This window comes from Microtus oregoni, unplaced genomic scaffold (assembly GCF_018167655.1).
Source record: "Microtus oregoni isolate MIOR12 unplaced genomic scaffold, Mior012 000013F_ref0000133, whole genome shotgun sequence".
Taxonomy (NCBI): Eukaryota; Metazoa; Chordata; class Mammalia; order Rodentia; family Cricetidae; genus Microtus; species Microtus oregoni.
In genome coordinates, this window is record NW_024543072.1 from 33,198,142 (window position 1) to 33,213,488 (window position 15,347).

The following is a 15,347-nucleotide window of genomic DNA, read 5'->3' on the forward strand; positions in this document are numbered from 1 at the left end:
TGATAGCTGTTTCCTGCAAATGGAATCCTGGAAGGTGGACAGGAACAGAGGTGTCAAAACCAAGGTGTTCTTATCAGGCTACTGAATCCGCGAAAGCTAGGTAACGCAGTGAAGTAGTAAAGATAAGGATGGAGGGGAAGAGGACGAGGCTGGGAAGATGGATATGAAAAGATGGAAATGGTAAAGAGGAAAAGAATGAAAAGGCAATCCTAATTTGAGAGGCAAGGAAAATAAAGAATGCAGGCTACAAGAGGGGAAGTTGATACGGTCTGAAAACGTGCAAAGCCCGGGGTCCTGAGAAACTTCGCGAGAAAGGGGGCGCGGCGCTGCCCAGCCCATGTTTGGGCAGATTAATGGAGTCGTGGCTCGGACTCTTGAGTCCTGCCCTGGGAGGGACAGTATCTGTTTAGATTTGTGTCTAAATTTAAACCCCTATCCGGCCTCCCTCCCAACTCCCCTCCATTCCCCTCCCCTCCTCCTGCGTCCCTCGGTCCCTCCCTCCTCCTCCTCCTTCCTCGTTCTCTGGCGCAGGGCCCCCGGCCGGGGCAGTCCCGCAGCCGAGCGCAGCCAGGCGCGCGCCGCCGCCCACTCGCCCAGAGCCCGCTGCAGTCCGGAAAGTGGCCCGGGCTGGGAGCGGAGGGGACAGCGGGGGATCGTGAGCTCCTGCCGAGCGAGCGAGCGGGCGTATCCGCTGCCGGAGGTCTACCTGGAGGACTGGAGGCATGGAGGTAATGACCGGGGGAGACTCGGGGCTGGGGTGGGGGTGGGGGTGGGACGCAGGGAGAGTGAGGTCAAGGAGCTCCTCTCCAGGTTGCTGTCCCTGATCACAAGAGGGAGCACGCAGCTCCAAAGATGCCAGGCCAACACCAAAGGCTGGTCCTTACCCCTACCGAGGAGACCCCTGTGGGACAAGTAGTCTTGTCAGGAAAAGATCGCAAGATAAAGTGTGGGGGGCGGGGCGGCGTCCCTCTTTAGGGATTCGGATGTTTTGACTGAGCACATGCATGTCGTTTAGAAAATAAAATTAGGTACCGCTAAGGTCATAAACCGATAAAGGTGTGTGAACCAAGAACCCCAAAACAAAAACTCCAGTGACCCTGACTCAGAGGCACTGAGAAAAAGAGCGGGTAGTTGAGGTTGGGGCTCCATGGGCATGGCTTCCTCTTTCGTTTGCAGCGTGGCCGTTCAGACCAGCTGTCCTCTTGCTTCTGAAGTACCCCTTGTGCCTGTGGCATCTTCTTTCTTTACTTTCTGAAAAGCTCCCTTCATGTCAGTCCAGTGAACTTATTTCCGAGAAACTCGAGTCTCCCCAGGATGTCCTGCCTTCTGAGGTTATGTGCACCTTGGGGTGTGGTAACCATATCTGAGGGGTGTGCAGAGGTGAGTTCCGGACTTTTCTGCTTCTGAGAGGAGACTAGGGACTTTCCCTGCACTTTTCCAACCTCAGTGGAATACAGGCCACTGCTTTCCATCTGAGGAGTAGCTGGGACATTCCTTCCCCTAGCTCCCTTCTCCACATCTACCGACTTCCAAAGATGCCCTCCTTCAAACCCACTCCCACTCAGAAGGAAACTGCTCTTCCCTGGACCGTGGTCTACAGTGGTCCCAGTGATTAGAAGTACAATCCCTTCTAGGCCTGAGCCCGCTGTCTTTTCTAAGTTCCGCCGTCTTCTTACCATCTCTAAAAGAACAGTAGATTTGTCCTGGATAGTCAGCTCAACCAGTTTTCATTAAGAAACAAAGGATTGCATTCTGGGGAACTTGAGTACTTGGGATGCTGGGGTCTGAGATGGACCTTCTGTAGCAGTAGGGTAGATAGACCACAACACATTGCAGATGGGCTTGCAAGTCTGCCCAGACCCTACAAACTCAAAGTGATAGGATTCTCTGAGCTACGGCTACAGGACAGAGGGGAGCAATGGCCCAAGGACCCACAAAGAAACTGCTGTACTTGTAGGTTCCCTCTTTGGGGAGCACTTGCCGTGTTTCGTGCACCAAGCTGGGAGCTTGTGGGATAACTACCAGGACTGTAATGGACAAAAAATGAAATACAGCTGGGCTTAAAGCAGGGTGCTGCTCGAAGGCCCAGTGCAAACTCTAACTTTAATCTAGAGAAACACAGAAGGTCTCCCTCCACGGGGACACTTCTTCCTCCCTCAGCTGAGGAAGAAACAGGGAGTTCAAGGCTCTGAAAATATCAGTCCAGCAACTTCCTGTGTGGCTTGGTAGGCAGGAGGCACGAAAAGAGGGCTCTCCCCTCTCTAAATCGCTTTATACAGTAACTGAAAAGGGATTGGATGGAGATAGCCAGATTCCTGTGTGCCATACGCTGGACCAACACAGGGAGAGATTACCTAGTCAACCAGAACGCCAGGCAGATCTGCCTATGATGGTCTTGAGGTTGATGGTCTTGCTGGTTGGCAGCGGCCGCTTTGGAAGTTTCTTTGGCAAAGCCAATAAACCAAAACACTGCCACAACTGGGCATAAAGGGCATAAAGGGGAAACAGAGGACAGCGGAAGTGACGGTTCTCAGCTAGGAAGGAGCCCAGAATCAGCCTCAGGAAGGAGCGCCTCACTTTATTTGAGAAGAAACCGAGTCATGTCATGTCCCCATATCAAGTATTCAAACCTAATCAGCAGGCCGTGGCTCTAGTGCTCCAACCCACGCTTACCTGCTGCAAACGTTGGGGAAAGCTTCCAATCGCTGGGGCTGTTATTAGTTGCATTAATCACACCTCAGCCCACAGGGATCTCTCAGGGGAATAAACAAAGCAAGGTGGCACTTGAGCCCTGCCTTTCAGACACTCCCAGTCCAATAGAGGAAACAGCACTCACGTATCCTGTCAGGCATACTCTTTGAAGAGGTGTGCTAAGTGACTGTTTCTGCAAGCGAGATTTGTACTGGTCAGGGTCGATGCTAAGCAGGAGAAACCTTGAGATCCAGGCAGCGGCCAGGTAGAGAAACACACAAGGATGGGGCTGGGAAGAACACACCAGCTCTGCTCAGGAAGGCAGAACAGTTGGTTGGAGGGGAAGTAGGGGGTCATTAAAGGAAGAAAAGTGAAAGCAGCAAGATAAAGCCAGGAGACCAGTAAGTATAGGAGCCACTCAGCAGGTGGTTGAGCCATCAGGGGCTGAAATCTAAGCTACCCAGAAGGCCTTACCTCTTCTTCATATAAAATCTCCTTCCCTGGCTGTGCTCTTAACCTGGAATGTGTCTTCTAATTCACCGTTTTCAGACCTTGAAGGCCAGTTCATGAATGGCCCTGGCGTCTGTGCCACAGACTGTAGGAAACAGAGAGATGCGTGGGGTGGCGGCCATGATGCAGCAAGGTGGTCTATGCCACCCGTGAGTACACAAGGCTCTCAGGCTAGGGGGTCCCTTTGAGGCGTAGGATGAAAGACAAAGGGTAAAGACTCCCGTGTGCTAGAGGGGAAGCAGAAACCACATCTGCATTTGAGTTCACCAGGGGGCCCAGAAGAGGAGACCTTGCATAGCCTGTGTGAGGCCCCAGGTTTGATCCCTAGCAGAGGGAGGGACAGAAGGAGGGAGAGAGAATATACCTCAGTAGAGGAAGGGCTGCCTTACTGATCTGTGGGTCTCCATGAACCAACACAATGTCCATCCCAGAACCCAAATTTTCCAGGAAGATTTGCCTGATAAAATAATAGAAAATGTAGTTCAAATGTTACCACCTCTGGGCACCTCCCCAGAGGCCCCCCAGCCTCTACAAAGCACTTAACAACCCCACTGGGACTGGCTCTCTGGCTCCCTGCTGGGAGGGACCATATTTTCTATTTCTAGGGCCTCATGGGTACCAAACAGGACATATTGATTGAGCGAATGTGTTCTTGGAGTTGAGACTTTTAAAGTTGACTTTTAAAACAGAGAGAAGGAGAAAAAAAGAAAGAAAAGAAAACGCAGACTTTAGTGTGTTTGTTGGTTGGTTTGACGGTTCTGGGTAGTAATTTCAGTACTCGGAGACATACAGACCTCTTCAGTTACAGAAGCGATTGTCTCTAGAAACAATAACAGTGAAGTTATTGTAGATAGGAAGCCAGGGGAAACCCCGTCCTAGCCTTTGAGGGCACAGCATGAATGTGTGCATACACACAAATAATGGTTTTTTAAAAAGTAGGCCAATACGTGTAAATAAAAGTTATTTTTTAAAAAGCGAGCTGAGAATGGCGGCACACGCCTTTAATCCTAGCACAGAGAGGCAGAGGTAGGCTGATCTCTGGGGGTTCAAGGTCAGCCTGGTCTACACAGTTAGTTCTAGACCAGCCAAGGCTACATGGTAAGACAAACCCTGTCTCAAAGGTGTGTGTGGGGGGGGGGGGGGTCAAGCTGGGTGTGATGGCTCACAGTTTAATTATAGAACATGCAAGCTTGGAGCAGCAGAGTCAAGATAAAGATCATCTTCAACTACATACCGAGTTCCAGGCAGCCTGAGCTCTGTGAGCCCGTTGTCTAAAGAAAACACACACAAGCCAGGCAGTGTTGGCGCACGCCTTTAATCCCAGCACTGGGGAGGCAGAGGCAGGCAGGTCTCTGTGTGTTTGAGATCAGCCTGGTCTACAGAGCAAATTCCAGGACAGGCTCCAAAGCTACAGAAAAACCCTGTCCTGACAAAACAAAAACAAACAAACAAGCAAACAACAACAATAAAGAGCATACGAACACATAAAATCACAATATCAGCAATATAAGTGTGTGCATGTATACACACGTGTCTACATACTGATATATGTATGATGTATTTATTTTGTAACCTGTCTTAATTCATGTATTTTTACCTTGTTAAAAATTGTGCTGCTTTATTTTTAGACCAATTTAAAACATTAATTTTTGTTTTATTAATTATTACTATTATTGTGTGTGTGCACGAGTGTGGGGTCTCAAATGCCGCCCTGTGCATATGGAGATCAGAGGACAGCTTACAGCAAGCAGTCAGTTCTCTCCTTCCACCACGGGAATCCATTCCGGGTCAACCCAGGTTGTCAGGCTTTTTCCAGTGAATACATTTACCCATCGGACCATCTTGCCTGAGCCTCTATTTTATTTTATTTATTGGTGTGGAAACGCCAAGTCTAGGGAAGAAAAAGGATTATTCGGGGATGTCCCAGTGAACCTCATTGGTTTTCCCCCATGGGTCACTGAGCCATGGTGTGCTGGTTGAGGTTGGTGGTCATAGTCGGGACTATTCCGTCTCTGAAGCGGGAGGCAGGCTGGATGGATGTGTGGGCATGCCGGGATACCCACTCCTCGCTCTCTCCTTTTGGGTGGGACCCTCGCAGTCACTCTGGCTCCTCTTAACAGACATCTTCCGTTTGCTGGGCTGTGAGAATAGGAGCAGTTTCGGGTAGGCGCGCTGTCAGGACCCGGCTCCTATCGCAGGGGTGAGAGCATTCCTGGAGCGGAGTCGGATTTCAGAGCCTGATCCTCAGCAGGCTGCCCACAGCAAGGAGAGCCTGAGCCTGGCTCCCGCGGTTCCGTGAGAAATCTGAACGCTGGCGGCTCAGCAACTCCCATAATCTTATCAGAGCCACAGGAGAAAGCCGTTCGGTTCCAGAGAACTCTCAAAGCAACTGCCTTCGTCTAGTGAGTGAGTGTCTTGATTTTTGCCGAGCCAGTCTGGCCTACCTAAACTCACTAGAAAAAGGCCCTGTAGCCCTGGGACAAACAAGGCAATACCTGATTGCTCCAGTCTTACTGGAAATGAGCAAACCAGCCTTGGAGGTATGCTGGGTCTGGGGCGCAGTCGGACCTTATCTGGAGAGTAGGTTAGCCCACACTTTAAAAAGTCCCAGTCTCACGAAGTTCCATCACAGCTGCAGCACGTGGCTCACGTCCACCTTCACAGAGTCAGGTGGACACATCTTTCTGTGATCCCACAGGCATAGCACAAACATTAAAACACTCCTTTCTAATGCATTTCCTTAGGACCCGCCGGGAGCTCATCTCCCAAACGTACATACCTGAGCCAGACCAGAAGGACATTGCCTTTGTCCTTTGTTTTTTTTGTTTTGTTTTGTGTTCGTTTGTTTTTTAGAGACAGGGTTTCTATGTAGTTTTGGAGCCTGTACTGGAACTCACTTTGTAAACCAGGCTGGCCTCGAACTCATGGAGATGTGCCTGTCTCTGCTTCCCCAGTGCTGGGATTAAAGGCTTGTGCCCTGGCTGGGCCATCCTTTGGTTTTTTGAGGCAGGTTGCTCTCCACCCCACCTTTTCCTCTTTGGGGTTTTGTGAGTACAGGTTGCAGGGATTTGTGGAGACTGACTAGCGAAACCCATGAGGCTCACCTTGTAAAGCCATTCATCTGGGTGGGGCAAAGACTGTTCTACAGACAGGGCTCCAGTCACTGCCTTTCAGCTCTCCGTAGCTCCCTAGAGGGGTGAGGTGGACATGCAGGACCCTCACCTCTGTGAGAAGCCCACACGAAGTGCCGCTAAATCCCACTGTCAGTGGACAGTGGGAGTCCCCAGCTGTAAATCCTCAGTTCTGGACAATGGAACTAACTGCTTCCTTGTCAAGAAATGAGCATCTTGGAGCATCATAGATGCCCCTACCCTTTGTTTTGGATCTGCCTGCACCACTTCGGGCTACCCTCCTGGCCTGTGGATGGCAACCGCAACTTTCTCCAGCTGAGTCTTCTACAATCTATTGGTGGCAGTTTGCGAGATGTCAGATAACAGTCTTGTTATGCATGCGCGCGCGTGTTTGTGTGTGTGTGTGTGTGTGAGTGTTGTGTGCACATATATTAAGTGCTAAAGTACACATGAAGGTCAGAGAGGTCAACACTGTCTTCCTCAATTGCTCTCACCTTGCATTTTGAGAACCTGTCACTAAATTTAGAGCTTGCCGATTCAGTCATGCGCCACCATGCGTGACACACACACACACACACACACACATACACACCCTTTTAATTAAGTGCTGGGGCTTGAACTTGGGTCTTTATGTTTGCAGGGCTAGCCTTAACGCCTTGAGCTCTCGCTCCAGCCCACAGAGCTGTTTAATTAGGCTTAACCAACACATAATGGTCACTTACTGCCTGCCACGCACTGGGACCTTAGCTGTGGCCTTATCTCTTACCTCGCTGGGCTTCTAAGACGGGAAATGGGCACTTAAACCCTTAATTGCAGAACTGGATGAGCAGCAGCGAGGGCTTGCCCCACTGGAGGAGGGGTACCACACCCAGCCTGGGACGGGGGATGGGGTGGGAGGGCAGGGAGTGGAGGGAAAGGGGGAGGCTTCCTGTGACAGATGACTTCCGAGTTGAGTGTTGAAGGAGGACTAGGAGTTAACCAGCAGCAGAAAGTTAGAAAGAGTACATTCCAGTCAAAGACAAACAGTGCAGTATGCATGGGAACTAGGCGCAGTTGGTTCCTGGAAGGTAAAAAGAGATGAGATTTGAGAGGGAGGACTCTGGTGGTAGCAGAGAAATGTAGATTGCAGCTACTACCATAAAAGGGCTCTTTCCTATTTGGAGACCCAAGATCTACACGCAGGATGTGACTTTCTGAAAATACAAAATGTGATCTTGATAAGCTGTGAGGTGCACGGTGGAGTTCAAAGTCGGCTTCTTCTGAGTAGGAGCGAAAACAGGCTTCCTCCTTGGGCTTCCCTCCAGGTGTTTCCTGACAGCCTTGGGGGCTTGTCACAGGGAGCTCACTCCTACCTGCAGCTCCTACTGAGGACCTCGGAGGTCAAGCCCACCAAAGCCACCCTCAAGGCCCTCTTATCTTTTTTTTGACTCGAGGCCTTAGAACAAGCCACACACACACACACACACACACACGTTAGCCCCACCCAGAGCAACGGAAACGAAAGGCTAAGCCTGTGGTTGCTGTTGCACAACGCAAGACATAGACCCGCGAGGGCATTTCCATCATCTAAGATGCCATGGAAGGCTTCCACCTCTTCTGAACCCCCCTTCCTGCTCGACCCTCACTCGAATAGTTCATTCCAAACACATGAGCTACAAGGCCACTTATTCCAGCCCGCTGCCCCACCCCCACTCTCTCAGCCCTCTAGAATACATTTCTCAGCCTCAGGTCCCTGGCTTGTCATGCTTTTGAGATATGAGTTGATGGATAGTGGGAAATTCATTCCGCACAGCCGCAGTAATGGCAGTGTGGGCAACATTTAAAAGCTGTTGTCATGGCAATTACTGTAACACGTTGCATGCCTACTATATGCAGGTATTTTCCATAAATTTATCTTTTTAATCCTCATAATATCTTATTGCATCTGCCTCTGAATAAGGGAGGTGAGGGTCTATGTTGCTGGAAGATCTGGAAGGTGATCTTCGCAGGAGCCACGAGGTAAATCCGAGGGCGGGGTCCTAGGATTCCTTTCTCTTCCTGGACAAACTTCTTCCAGACCGTGCCAGGCCAGGCGGCCCAAGGCTTGGAGTTTTTTAAGACCTGGCTCAGGTGAATTAATTCTGAATCCTCATCTAAAAGACTCCAAGAAGGTTTCGCTGTGTCTTTGGTGGAGACAGGAGGCCACTGGTGCTAACATCAATGACAAAAAAGGAGGTGGAATTTTCAAAGTTGATTTTTGTTATTGTTGTTCTTAGTAAGGTTTTTGGGACTGGGTCTCATATAGCCCAGACTGACCTTAAATTCTTAAACCTCTCTCACCTCCAAATGACGGCATTATAAGTGTACATTACTTCACCCAGCTTAAAAACTGACTCTTAGACTAGCAGAGGAGTTTGGGAAGTAAAAGGAACGAACAGTTCCTCTCATCCCCCTTTATTTGAAAGGAGGGGTCCCTAAACATGACCTATGGATGGCCACACTCGAAGTCAGGTAGTAGCTGAGTCAAAGCTACAGCAAAAGCTTCCTAACCCCCAGGGCACTACAGGACACATCTGATCCATGGGCCTCGCTTCGCTTTGCTGCCTCTACAGCTGTCTCCCAAACTTTAGTGTTTGGTGTCTGAGGTCCTCCCAGCAAGCATTATTCTCCATGGGACTTAGGAGAAAACCAATTCCATTATCACTGCTTTAACTAGAGTCTAAAGACCCAGAGCCAAGGCTAGAAAGTGTCCATCCCCCACCTCCACCTCTGCACCCTCCACCTTGTGCCACTGCACCCCCCACGTCCCATCCCCACTCCCCTTCTTGCCAGCCAAGTACAGCACTGTGCCCCCTTCACTGGGCCTCAAGATGGCTTCCTCAGGGAGATCTGTGGTCTCCATTATCTGGCCATGGCCTTGACCCCTCAGGATGGCCTGGCTTTGAATACTCCAAGCAGAGTATGGATGATGCTACAAGTTTTCCTTGTGGAAATGTATGGGAGGCTCAGTGAGATACCTGGTGCCAAAGTCAGGGGCATTAGCCAGTGTCTGCATTTGCCAGGGCTCTGCTAAGAGGTGGCCATGGCCAGGCCAGGTGTTAGCGGAACCACACTTCCTACAGAGGCTCCTCCAGCAAACAATCCTCTTCTGACTTCTCTTCACTCCTGGTACTTGCTGGTTCCGGCTTGGGAACACATCCCTCTTCTCTCTTTGTTCTTTACAGGGACATTGTCACTGAATTATGATCCTAGGTCGCGATTTAGGATGATGGTCTCCTCATTTCAAAACCCTTAACTCCATTTACCAAGTCTCATTTTACAAATAAGGTTGTATTTACAGATTCTAGGGATCAGGGAGTGAGTGTGTGTTTGGGGAGTCACTAATCACCTCTTTACATCAGGAAACATGTTATCCATACAGACAGAGGGCAAGGGATAATCCTTGGTATTAGGTTAGGGTGTAAGCATCCCCACCTCTCTGCCCTAGGGGCAAATGTCTAATGAATATAATGAATACTCATTTCCATTTGCTGAGTGACTAATTCCTTACCTCTTAGGTAGCCCATCTCCACTCTGGTGTCCCTCATACCTAAACTGGTGCACATTTAGCTACAGCTCTTCAATGGGAGAAGCTACTGTTGGGAAGGGAGGCCCCTGGGAAACATAACATCTCCATGAGCCACCCTCATCTCCTCCTGACCTCATCTCCTGCTAGTCAAACTAGATGATGGCTTAGCAGGGTGGTAGGAGCTCAACAAAGCTCATGGCCACCTTCAGGAAGGGACAGGTGGCAGGATTCTATAATGACTTTGTACCCGATCTCCCTCCGTGTTCTAATCCTGCATTCCTTAGTCATTCCCATTCTTTCAGTCTTTTATCTAAAGACATCTACTGAGAAGTTACCAAATGAGAGCTACTAAGACACAGTAGTTGCTTTCAGGCTGTCTGCCTCCTGGAGGTGGAGAGGGGAGCAGAAATCGAGGCAAGGCAGTGTGGTGCTTCCGCGAAGATGGCGAGTAGAGAGTTAAGCAACTTTGTGGGTCTAAAGTTCATATTTATCTTTTATTACAACCAAGGAAAACTAGAGAGAAAGCAACTGATGAACTTTGCCAATACAAGGCAGAATAGATCTTCACATTTCCTGCTTCACTAAAAAGTCTGCCAGATACTATGGGCCTGTAGACTGAAGACAGATGCCCCAACATTACAAACCAGGCCAGTGTTGCTGTAACGAAGGCCACAGCCCTAGCCAGTGAAAGCAGCAAATGTGTGTTTATGACTCGTGCTACATGGTTGTCACAGCTGGGGTCTCTGTTCCACCTCATATTTGTCCTTCATCGAAGACCCAGAAAGGGGACAAGTGGCCACACAAGTCCTCAGCACCACAGGGCCGGGATAGTACTGGCCTATCACCCCACCTCAAGTGCGGAGAGCTGGAAATCCTTTGTGGATGGTTTCTATAGGCTGTGGGGGTCTTGATTCACAACAGTGACCATCTTGGAGCTGGTCTGGAAGCAAGGCTTTGTCCTTCAGGCTGATGAAGGTGGGAAGGCCAGGGAAAGCATCAATTATATGCACCCCTCAGTCTCGGGCCTAGAGGTTTGCAGAGCTCTGTGTTCAGATCCGCTCTTCCTGATTGAAGTGAAAGTTGCTTTGTAAGCAGGAAGATCGTTCTCAGTGATGCCAACTGTTCTCTGTGCTTTAGAAAGGCAGTGGGTTTGGAAGGGAAGTCGGAAGTACGTATACACCCATTTCTATAGGAAAACCTCGGAGACATCTATAGCCAAGCCATTAAGTGAAGCTGTTTGGACAGATTCTTAAGCATTTTGGTCCTGGAACAGCTCGTTTCTCAGAGTGCCATCAGGAGATGCAGTTTATAGCTCTATTGGCTCCAGGGAATTCAAACCTCCTGGCCTATTGCTGCAGCACAGTGCCGAGCCACCCAAGGGACTTTGATTTTAAAGCAACCCTGCTCCCCTCAAAGAGGGGTCCTAAGTCTATTTCCTACATGCAGTTAACTCTACATGGAGACTGACCATCCTTTTGTTCAGAAAGCCTTGCCTTCTGAGCCTGTTGGCGGGCTCAAGGTCAAGGGAACTTTGTGGTGAAGTTGCAGGGCACAGTAGTTCCTTCGTCTCCTGGCGAGCCAAGAGGGGTGCGGTACAGGAGGGAGACGGGGAATCTGAGTTTCAGGTTCAAGAGTAATAACAGCCTCAGAATCCATTCCCCATCAGGAAAGCTAATACCTCCTTACCATGCAGGTTGTTTTAAAAGAAAATATGATCCTGTATGTCATAGATAAGATGATTGATGCTGTCAACTTGAAAAGCTACAGAGTCTCAAATTCAAGGTGGTACTGGTGTTACTAATACTTAATAAACTAATGCTTAAAAAATGTGACAACCCTAAATAGGCCTTATAGTATAGGTGCTGGAAAAGGGAGGAGGCAAAGAAGGGGACATGCGCAGAGCTTTGAGACAGTAAGGCTTCTAATATAAGCAAGGACCTTTCATAGAATAAAAGTGGCTGTAGGGCCAGACATATAGCTTAGTTGATAGAGCATTTGCCTATGCATAAAGACCAGGGTTCAGTCCCTGGCACCACGCACCAGGTGTGGTGGTGCATGCCTGTAATTCCAGTTCTTGGGAAATGGAGGCAAGAAGTTCAGATTCACGGTGAGTTGGTGGCCAGCCTGTCTCAAAACAAACCAAAGGTTCTGGAGCCAGTAAGATGGCTTAGCCAGTAAAGGGTTGCTGCCCAAGCCTGATGCCATGAGTGTGATCTTTGAGTTCCCACATAAACATGGAGGGGGAGAACCAACCGCACAAGGTTATCCTACGATCTTTAAGTGACTTCTGTGGCATGTATGCATTCCCCCATTCACATATCTTACCCAAAATAATTAATAATAATAGTGATCATAATAGTATTAACAAATAAGTTCTGACCTGTGCCGTGCAAAAACACTTTCGCTCCTCTAAGCTGGAAGGGCTGAACACCTTGGTTATGGACCCTATGGTGAGAACAATATACACAGCTTGCCCTTGTCCCTGAAGGCAGGATCACAGATGTCCTAGAGCCACATGCAGAGACAGCCCTGCCCCATAAGTGCTAAAGAACAAAGGCCCAGGAGCCAGATGGCTGGGGTTCTATCTGATTTTGCCATTTACTGGACTGCGATCTCCTGGGCTCTTGGTTTTCCCATCCGTAGAGTGGAAAAGTCTTAAGAGCATGCACCTCTGGAGTTAATGTTAGTGAAAAGTGCCCGGCGTAAAAAGTGAGTCTGGGAGGAGGTTGTCGTTTGGAAGAGAACAGCCCCATGCAGCTGGTGCAGCCTTGGTGGGGACACCAGGACATCTGAAGTTCCCCTCTAGCCCCAGGGTCTGTGACAGACAAGGAGTTGTTGCTGACCACACATCAGCCCACCTCTCTGGACTTCTGCAGACAGCTGGGCCGGGTGTGAAATAGCAGATCAAAGTTGTAGGCTCCCGGGGCAGCTAAGGGCTGCCAGAGGAAGGGAGACTCCTTGTCTTAATAAATGTGTTTTGGAGAAGGGGATGGAAAGAGAGGGTAAGGGAGGGGAGGAACAGCAAGTGTTTCATGCCTTCACCCGGGAAGAGTAGGTAAGGGAGGAGACAGAAAATGAGAAGAGTGGTCGCCCTTGGTATAGTCACAGACCTCGGGGGATGTCTAAAACCACAGAGTACCGCCCGGATAACCTGGTCATTTAATGTCCTCCCCCATTTATTTATTTATGTATTTATTTATTTATTTATTTATTTATTTATTTTTGAGACAGGGTCTCCCTCACTTACATCCCACGCTGCCCTGGAACTTGTAGCAATCCTCCTGTTTCAGCCTCTCAAGCACAGAGGTGGCGAGCATGAGCCAACAAGCCTGACTTGCCTTTCTGATCACAATTGGAGCCTGCGCTGTGGTCCTGACCTTCCAGTGTGAGGCACAAGCTGCACAACTGCCTTGCCTTTGTTTTGCTTTTCTCTCCTTCTTTGCAGCCGTAGACAGATGACTCAGTCTCATGAGAACCTTACCAGTCTCAGGTTATGGTTTCCTTTTCCCTAGCTTATCCAAGCTCCTCACCCGCAGGAAGTACTTCATAGCTTCTTTTGGATATCTGGATCACCTGTGCTGCTGCTCCCGCGCTCTGGGGCCAACATTAAGTGAAATAAAGTTGCTTGAACCTGAGCAGTGACGAGACGGTAGATCTGTAGCTCTGCTATTAACTAGCAGGCAGGTAGCATGGATATGCTGGACAAAGAGGGCGTAATTTGTAACCGTTAAATTCTTCCTTCCTGGAAGTTTCCATTCAGTATTTTTGGATTGCAGTTAGTCGTGGGTAGTTGAAAATAGAGAAAATGCAGTCAGGGCTAATGGAGACGATAGTGTGTCCCACTCCTGCTTTCCCGTGTCCCTCACCTCCCCACCACACTCCACCCACCCCATCTCCCTGCTGACTTTCTGTAAGCAGGTCTGCTGGGGAGCAGAACAAAGTGGGGTGCCGAGCCTTAGGAGCACAGCAGGGATGGGAGGGTAAGAGTCTAAACATTCTGTCGTGAACCCATCTCTCCCTCTCAGCCATCAGTGAAGAACTTCTGGCTAGGTTTAGAGAATCAAATGTTCTCATAAACCAACAAGAATATCCTGATTTCTCAAACTCATATTATGAGGGATTTTTTTTTTTTTTTTGGCAAGATGAATTCAGAGTAGATTGAGCTACCCTGTGTAAAATATCCTCATTACGGACCTTAGGTCTTTCCCCAGGACAGTCTCCAGTGGCAAGCCTTGGCATTCTGTTCTTGGCACGCACTTGTTAAATATTTTTGTTAACGATTTGAATGAAACCTAGAAAGAATCCAGATGACCCACAGCTGGGATACTTAATATGATATATGACACATTCAAGTTCGAAATGATTTATAAAGGATGGGACACGGGGCCAAAGCCAACACAATGAAATTAAACAGGGATAAATGCGAAGTCCTCTGCTTAGCTTTAGTGTTGGACAGACCTGGCTTGGAAACACACATCTGCTTGTTCCGTCTTTCTGCTGTAATGTCGCAGCTAGCTGCACAAAGAATGCTGTCTGGGCTCTTGGAGGGAGTGAAATGTAAAGACAGTGAGCTGAGGGTTTGGGGGTGAGTGGAAGTGATGCACTCCCAAGACAAAGCAAGGAATGGGTATTGTGAACGCAGTGAGCCCATGCGGTTGGAGAACTTATGGAGAAAATACATTCTGCATTTATGCAGCTGGAAGCATCTTTTCTAAGCACGAACAATGGTGAAGGGATACCGGTGAGGGACTGCAGGGCCTCCGATGTGTAGGGTGCACACCAATGGTTGCACATGGGGATAGGGCCAGTAGGAATGCATGAAGCGAGCCTATGTGCTGATTAGAAGACAGCATTGACCAGTTTGTGCCTCCTTCTGTCCATGAGGGCCCTGGAGGAGAGCCTCTCAAGGCACCAAAACTGCTGGCAGGCTCTTAACTGCCCCCAGTGTATCATGGGTGAAGAAAAAAGAGGCAGAAATACCAGTTCAGGAGCTGAGGTACTAGTGAGAGGTGGCCTTGGGATTGAGATGGCAAAGACATTGCAAACGCAACTAAGGAAAGATGGAGCTAGAACTCCGGGCTGATGCTTTTCTTCAAAAAGAAAAAAAAATGAGAAGGGGAGGGAGTGAAGGAGAGGAGAGGAGGGAAGGGAAGGGGGAGAGTAGGGGAGGAAAAGGGAAAAAAAGAGGGGAGAGGAGGAGAGGGGAAGGGAGAGAAGAGGAGGGGAGAGGAGAGGAGAGAGAAAGAGGGAAGGTGAAAAAAGAAAAGAGAAGGGAGAGAGGAGGAGAGTAAGGAGGACTCACTCTCAGATTTTATTTCCACCCTGCACCTATTAGAATTTCTTATCCTACCTAGGTGACCCCCTGGGATGTGTGTATCTCCTCCTCCTTCCCCTCAATCTTCAGGATAGGGGCTCAGAGGAAACAGCATCTTTAGGACCTCCGGGCTGTGACCCGTAGGCTGGATAGT

General features: G+C 49.2%; 1 protein-coding gene across 2 annotated transcripts in view; it reads left to right on the plus strand.

Moving 5' to 3' along the window:
* The first annotated feature begins 491 nt into the window (after positions 1 to 491).
* Rcsd1 (RCSD domain containing 1) overlaps positions 492 to 15,347 on the plus strand; it is a 60,545-nt gene continuing 45,689 nt past the window's right edge. The window contains exon 1 of one of the 2 annotated variants that reach the window (XM_041662267.1): positions 492 to 728. In XM_041662267.1, coding sequence (XP_041518201.1) covers positions 723 to 728 — 6 coding nt within the window. In that variant the 5' untranslated portion in view covers positions 492 to 722. The remainder of the gene's footprint in view (positions 729 to 15,347) is intronic. The other variant, XM_041662268.1, reaches the window with a different exon arrangement.